A 6023-nucleotide genomic window follows, 5' to 3' on the forward strand; every position below is an offset into this window, starting at 1 on the left:
TACAGGCCGTTTCACAATATCATAAAGGAGTCTCACAACGCGAGTTTCTCGCCTCGGTGTGAATGTCGCTTTATTTTAATAAAGTTGCACAAGAGTTCCGAATAGCTTCCGGTTGGGTAAGGAAGGAAGACGGGTGCTCCGTAAAGGAAAGAAGGAATAAGGGAAAGTACTGGCGGAGTAGGAGTCAAGGAACGAAGAGAGAATAAAGAGAACCCCGAAGGAAGGAAAGAGGAAGGCGTACAACTGAAGAAAGACCGGAGGGCAAGAAAAATCGGAAGTAAACCAAGAAAATACGGCGAGGAAGAAAAGAGGTTAGGACGGAGCAAGACAAGGGAAGGAGAGAAGAAGAGAGAAGAGGGAGGAACACAATTGAGGCAGACGACCGGAGAAGGGAAGAGGAAGTGGGGAGCACGGGCATGCGCGAGCCGCGGAAGCAGAGACACGTGCGTGGAACAGAGGTTGATCAGTGCTGAGGCGGCGCGGGGGTGCCGGCCCCTCCAAAAGAGTGGGTTGGCACTACCGCGGAACGCCGAGGCGGCGCGGAGTGCCGGCCCCTCCAAAAGAGCGGGTTGGCACTACTGCGGGACGACGAGGCGTGACACGAAAGCAAGTGACATCTGCACGAGAGTAGGCGAAATGGCGCGGGTCGTTGCAGTGGAAACGCGGTGAGTGAGAGGGCCGATCGAGATAGGGTGGCACGACTGAAAGTCGATAGAGCGGCGGTGCATGCCTGGCACGAGAAAGAATACGAGAAAGTGGTCTGTAAGTACAACGCAGAGCAGGTGAAGAGCATATCGCGGAAAGAATAAGAGAGTAGGTTCGAAAATGCGAAGGAGAAAGGAATCGAATAGAATGGAGGAAAATCGTAAGTAAGAAAAATATAAGAAGCGGGGGAGAGGGAATAAGAATAGAAGTAAGAAGAAATGAATCATGGGGCAAGAAGGCGGATAGGTTAGGGCATACAAAGAGAGGAAAAGAAGGAGGACAGCTCAATAAGTAACACAATTCATTATGCATACAGTGGCAGACAAAGAAGAGGCACAGAGAGCGGCGCGAAAGAGGGAAGAGACAGGATGGATTAAGGAAATTACGAGGGAGCTAAGGGAAATCGGGCATGAAATTAAAGAGGAAATAATACGAACGGGAATGGAAGTCAAAGAGGAACTGAGAAAGCTAAAAACCCAACCGGAAGTAGAGGAGAAGAGGATGGCGGAGGAAAAGGAAGAACGAGGGGAGGAAGGGTGGAGCGAGGGATGGGGAAGGGACTGGAGCGAGGGATCGACAGACTCAGGGGGAAGGATCACGGAAGGGACGGATAATGGTCGTGAAGACAAGAAGAATCGGGAAGCTAAGCAAGATAGCCAAGGAAGGAAGAGGGCGGCAGAGAAAAAAGGTGATGGAGGAAGAGAGAAGAGCGAGAAGGAATGGAGAAGACCGCCGGAAAGCGACAGAAGGAAGGAACAGGAAGAGGAGAGGAACAGGCTGAGACGAATGATAGAGGAGAGAGAGGAGGAGATAAGAAGAAGAAGAGAGAAAAGAGAGAAGGAGGAGGAGAGAAAAAAAGAGAGAGAGAGAAAAGAAAAAACTGAGAAGAGGAAAAAGAATCTGATCTGGAGGAGAGTGGCAGGAGAAGGGCCAAAAGAAAGAAGGGAGATGCTGGAAGCGATAATGGAAAAGGTAACAGGAAGAGATATACTGATAAGAAAAGCGTGGGAGGTGACTGGCGTGGATGGTAAGATTGTAATTTTCACGGAGCTAGAAGAAGAAGAGGACAAGGAAGAGGTGATAGAAAGATGTGATGAGATATGGAGAAGGTGGGAGATTGGTGTCGACGAGGAACTAACACTTGAAGAGAGAGCATACAGACATAAGCTAGTGGAGAGAGCAAGAGAGGAAAGAACGAGGGGCAACGCAGTGGTATTAACAAATAGAAGAATGTGGATAAACGGAAGGGAGGTGAAGTGGGAGGAGGAAAGAGGCGGTTGGAGGAGGATGTAGCCGGACGAGATTCACGACAAATATAAGTAGAGTTTGCTGTCGGTGGATTAGCTTTCTGATGTAAAAGAGTTAAAAGATTAACAGATTGAAAAGGTTAGTTGTTATAACGTTGCATTGTATAGATTCAGAAGATGATGGGTGAGCTTGTACAGGGTTGGGTACGTCCCTTCAAAACGCCGATGTAATGGTTTGGGAACGTTCCATAAAAACGCCCTTTAAGGCCCCTTTGGGGTAAATAAAGTATCCTTACAGTACAGTACAGTAATAAAGTTGCACAATTATTCAAATTGCGTATCTCGGCTTATTCGTTTAGTCGATACGATGCTTTTATTCCAGATAATTATTCCGATCGGAGGACTTTGTTCCCCGTGATTGTTAAACTATGATCACGCACTCGGCCGTGACCATCACTCTATCATACAATGTTCGTGCGCTGAATTAACGAACGAGTATTCGGTGGTTAAATACAATAATTAATAATGTCCGCACAATATTCCGTATCCGCGTGACCCAATGCCCGTGGTTGTTATATACTCGATAATTGCACTTCCGTTAATCAACAATGTATCCGAATTTCAACTCGCGTATTGTTGCTAACACTTTATTGTATTTGGCAATTAATTGCCCCTCGCTGTTAGTTAAGACAAGTAAATTTTACGCGATAGTACGCGGGAGTTCTCGGTTGTAAAGTATAACGCGTATGCCGATCGTACAGAGTGTGATACGTGTGTTACGTCCAACCCCGGGATTAGGATATGAAAATCTGGGAAGCAAGGAAAAGGCTAGCCAGAGGGGTCGGGGGAAGGGAGGACGCAGCTAGATACTTACAAATGTCGCTCGCAGGTACGCGCTCGGAGACGCGTGGCGCGAGCCGAACGCACTTTTATGACTCAGAAAGGGTGAACGTCTGTAAAGACGTTAGGACGCCTTTCGTGAGCGGTGCGATCGTCGGTCCTTTTTCGAGTCAGAGAATTTAATCCCTTTAACTCAGGATCGGACCTCGTGCAATTTCGAGAGGTGGATGGTACTGAGGATGAGGTCTCAATTAAATGAAAGAAACATTTGAGTTTTATCTTAGAAATAAATAGAACATTTATTACAAATTAACATAGAATTTACTAATGACATTGAGTAAAGGAAATCAGGCAATCGTACAAATAATAAATAAATCCAGATGAAGGGTAAATGTATTACATTGTAGGTGTAACATGTGTGTGTATTTCTCGCGGGTGTTACATAGGTGTGGGGGTGATCGGGCAAGATCTTTAAGGAAAAACTTATTTGGAAATGAACATCTTGCCCGCTATTATTACAATCGGAATCAGTAGTGAGATTACATGAATTTAGTGAAGTGTTGTGTATGTGTGTAAATTAATTTAAATCGGGGCTTAAAATTAAAGTATATGTAAATTGTGAAGTTATAACATATGAAAATTAAAAAAATTAAAATTTATTCTATATTTATTAATCTAAGATTACGATCTCTGGATCGCCTGCTTCCTCGAGATCGAGAGTCGAGGCGGTCGAAGAGGTTGGAGACGGACTTCGGGAAGAGGAGGGAGAATCGGGAGGTTCTAGGAAGCGGGCTGGATCGGGGTTGACGGGGACCACGCGAGGAGGGACCACGCGAAACGGAGCCACGCGGCAAATAGGGCGATGTTCGACAATTGGGCGAAAGGGCAGGACGACTGGGCGATAGGGCAGGATGTTAGCGGGGCGACTCTAATTCGAACAACCGGGTTCTTCTGTAAAAGCTGGTAGGGGCGGTGGGATGGCGAGTCGCGGAGGACCGGCGTTGAGCTGCTCCCGGGGGAGTTCGACCTCCCGTCGCGTCCGCTTGTTCTGGCGATTTCTTTGTCGCCTGATCGTGCGGAGATTCGGTCCTTGAGGGGCTAGGACTTTCGGGTCCGCTAAAATTATTTACTTATTTAGTCGATCTCTCTCGGACCCGGTCGGAAGCGAACAAAAGGAAATCGTCGAGCTTAAAGGGGGGGAAGAGGTCAGTGGACAGGCTGGGTCCACGACAGCGACGAGACGCCGGGAGCCAAGTCAGGCCTACCACAACGCCAACGACCGCTGGGAACTCGATGCCTACACTAACCGACCCACGAGCATAAGCTCAGGGAGGTCAGTGGACCAGCTGAGTCCACGACAGCGACGAGACGCCGGGAAGTAAGTCAGGCCCACGACAACGCCAACGACCACTGGGAACCTGATGCCTACACCGACCGACCCCCAAATATATAATAAGGTTCCGGGGGTTCGACAATCGATAGACCGTTTAAGAAGGGGGGCGATAACGCGGAAAAAGAAGGATCAAGAAAATTACGGGACTTACTACTTGATGACTTGAGTTCAAACGAGTGGCCTTCTCTCAGAATGGACGTTGGACTCGTCGGTGGGTGAGTCGGAGGCGACTGATGGTCCGTCGGATCTGTTGCACTGACTCTAAACGTGGAGTCGAGACTCGAAACGAATGAGATTCAGATTATAACCGAGCAATGCAGACTTGAACTGAGAAAATTTCTCTGAGCCTAGTCCTGCGACGTCGCGATTTAAATAGGAAGGTTCGAAGGATGGAAGGGGTGGATTTTGTGTGGGATGTGTCTGGTTTTCGTTTAAAGGATTTCTGGTTGGCGGTATGTTTCTGATTATATTTAAGGGAATTCTTATTGGGCGAGATGTTTCTTGCCCAAGAGGTAGATTTGAGTTTACGCCTATCCTAGAAAGCTAGAGACGGTTATCGATTTTTCCGGTTTTCCATTGGTGAGCCCCCTCTTAAGGCCCCACTGTCTTATTGGGGGTGTAACCCATCGGTTTTTTCCAGTGACGCATTCGTTTTTCGGCTATCGCCGATTTCTCTTTTATTGGGGTTCCTTACTTATCTCGCGACCCTGTTTTTATATCGACAGACGATGCATACTTCTCAATCTTAATGGTGGGTACAAGGCAAACAGAACTTCCGCCACGTGTATTTACAATCACATCCTAGGCCTTGTCTCTGTTTGTCGGAAACATCGCACGAGCAATTTTAGAAAGCTCGCTCGATGCAATAAAGATCTTCATCAACTCTGTCTGGGATTCAGGCCTTTTTGGCGCGTCGTGTCGCCGGGTTTATAGTTATGGGCCAGACAAGGTTGATAGAAAAATCCCATTACGTATGCCCCGTCTGTCAATATTTTACTCTGGAGGGTCGCTTCGTCGCCTAGGCAAATAGCTATTATAGTTATATAAAAAAAAGGAATGCGAGATCTAACCTCACCCCGATCGATAACCGTCCGTACTCAGCTTGTTTATTCTAATCTTAGGGCTATCTTAGGTGTATAAGAATTCCCGCGAAAAAGGGATATCGTGAAGTCCGCTGGACGTAACACGTGTGTTCGCCACGGCTATACCCGAGAGACTGCCTCGAGCGGTCGCTCTCGCTTGGGCTCCCCACTTATGCCGGATCGTTCCCACACCTTGGAACTTTCTCGATCGTCCATTGTTCGCGGCCGGCACATCTGGCGCGATCATGCGAAAACACGATGATTTTCACTACCCTCTCGCGTGCCCTTTTGCGCATTGCCCGTTCTAGAAGGATCCCGTGGAAATTTCCACGCGCAACGCAGTGCGAGAACCTTCCTTCCTCGGTACCGCTGCACCAGGTTTTCACTCGCGGAAACTGTTCGACGCGGACAACGTCGACCCATGCGCATCTCCTCGGAGATGCCCCTGATGGTGAATTCGGGTGTTGTTCCTGTAGACGACGTCCGGGTGACGTCGATGTCGTCGGCCGTTGACGCCGACCCTCTGGCGGGGTTTCTCGGGAGCTGGTATCGCTGTTCCGGGCCACTGTTCCCGTAGATGATGCGTTTCCCGGGGATCTCGTCGGAGTTCGACGTCGACCCCCTTGGCGGGTGTCCCAGGACCTCTCGCAACGGATTACGTTGTTTGTTCCCGGGGAAGATGCTTTTCCCGGGGAACTCGTCTGACTTTGACGACGACCCCTGGGAGGGTGTCCCAGGTCCTTGGAATACATTTTG

The 6023-nt window shown here is 48.6% G+C and overlaps 1 protein-coding gene across 1 annotated transcript; it reads left to right on the forward strand.

Moving 5' to 3' along the window:
- Window positions 1-612: 612 nt before the first annotated feature.
- On the forward strand, window positions 613-2130 carry LOC139823530 (uncharacterized). Its single transcript, XM_071796073.1, has 2 exons — window positions 613-865; window positions 1022-2130. The coding sequence occupies exons 1-2, from the start codon at window positions 826-828 to the stop codon at window positions 1996-1998; spliced, it is 1017 nt and encodes a 338-aa protein (XP_071652174.1). The 5' UTR covers window positions 613-825; the 3' UTR covers window positions 1999-2130.
- The last annotated feature ends 3893 nt before the right edge of the window (window positions 2131-6023 follow it).

Source organism: Temnothorax longispinosus, unplaced genomic scaffold (assembly GCF_030848805.1).
Source record: "Temnothorax longispinosus isolate EJ_2023e unplaced genomic scaffold, Tlon_JGU_v1 HiC_scaffold_13, whole genome shotgun sequence".
In the NCBI taxonomy this organism is placed as follows: Eukaryota; Metazoa; Arthropoda; class Insecta; order Hymenoptera; family Formicidae; genus Temnothorax; species Temnothorax longispinosus.

Bases quoted from the DNA above. Each gene is read 5' to 3' on its own strand.
- LOC139823530 (XM_071796073.1), top strand. From the start codon at position 826: ATGCGAAGGAGAAAGGAATCGAATAGAATGGAGGAAAATC. The intron at 866-1,021 runs GTAAGTAAGAAA...TTATGCATACAG, and splicing joins GAATAGAATGGAGGAAAATC to TGGCAGACAAAGAAGAGGCA.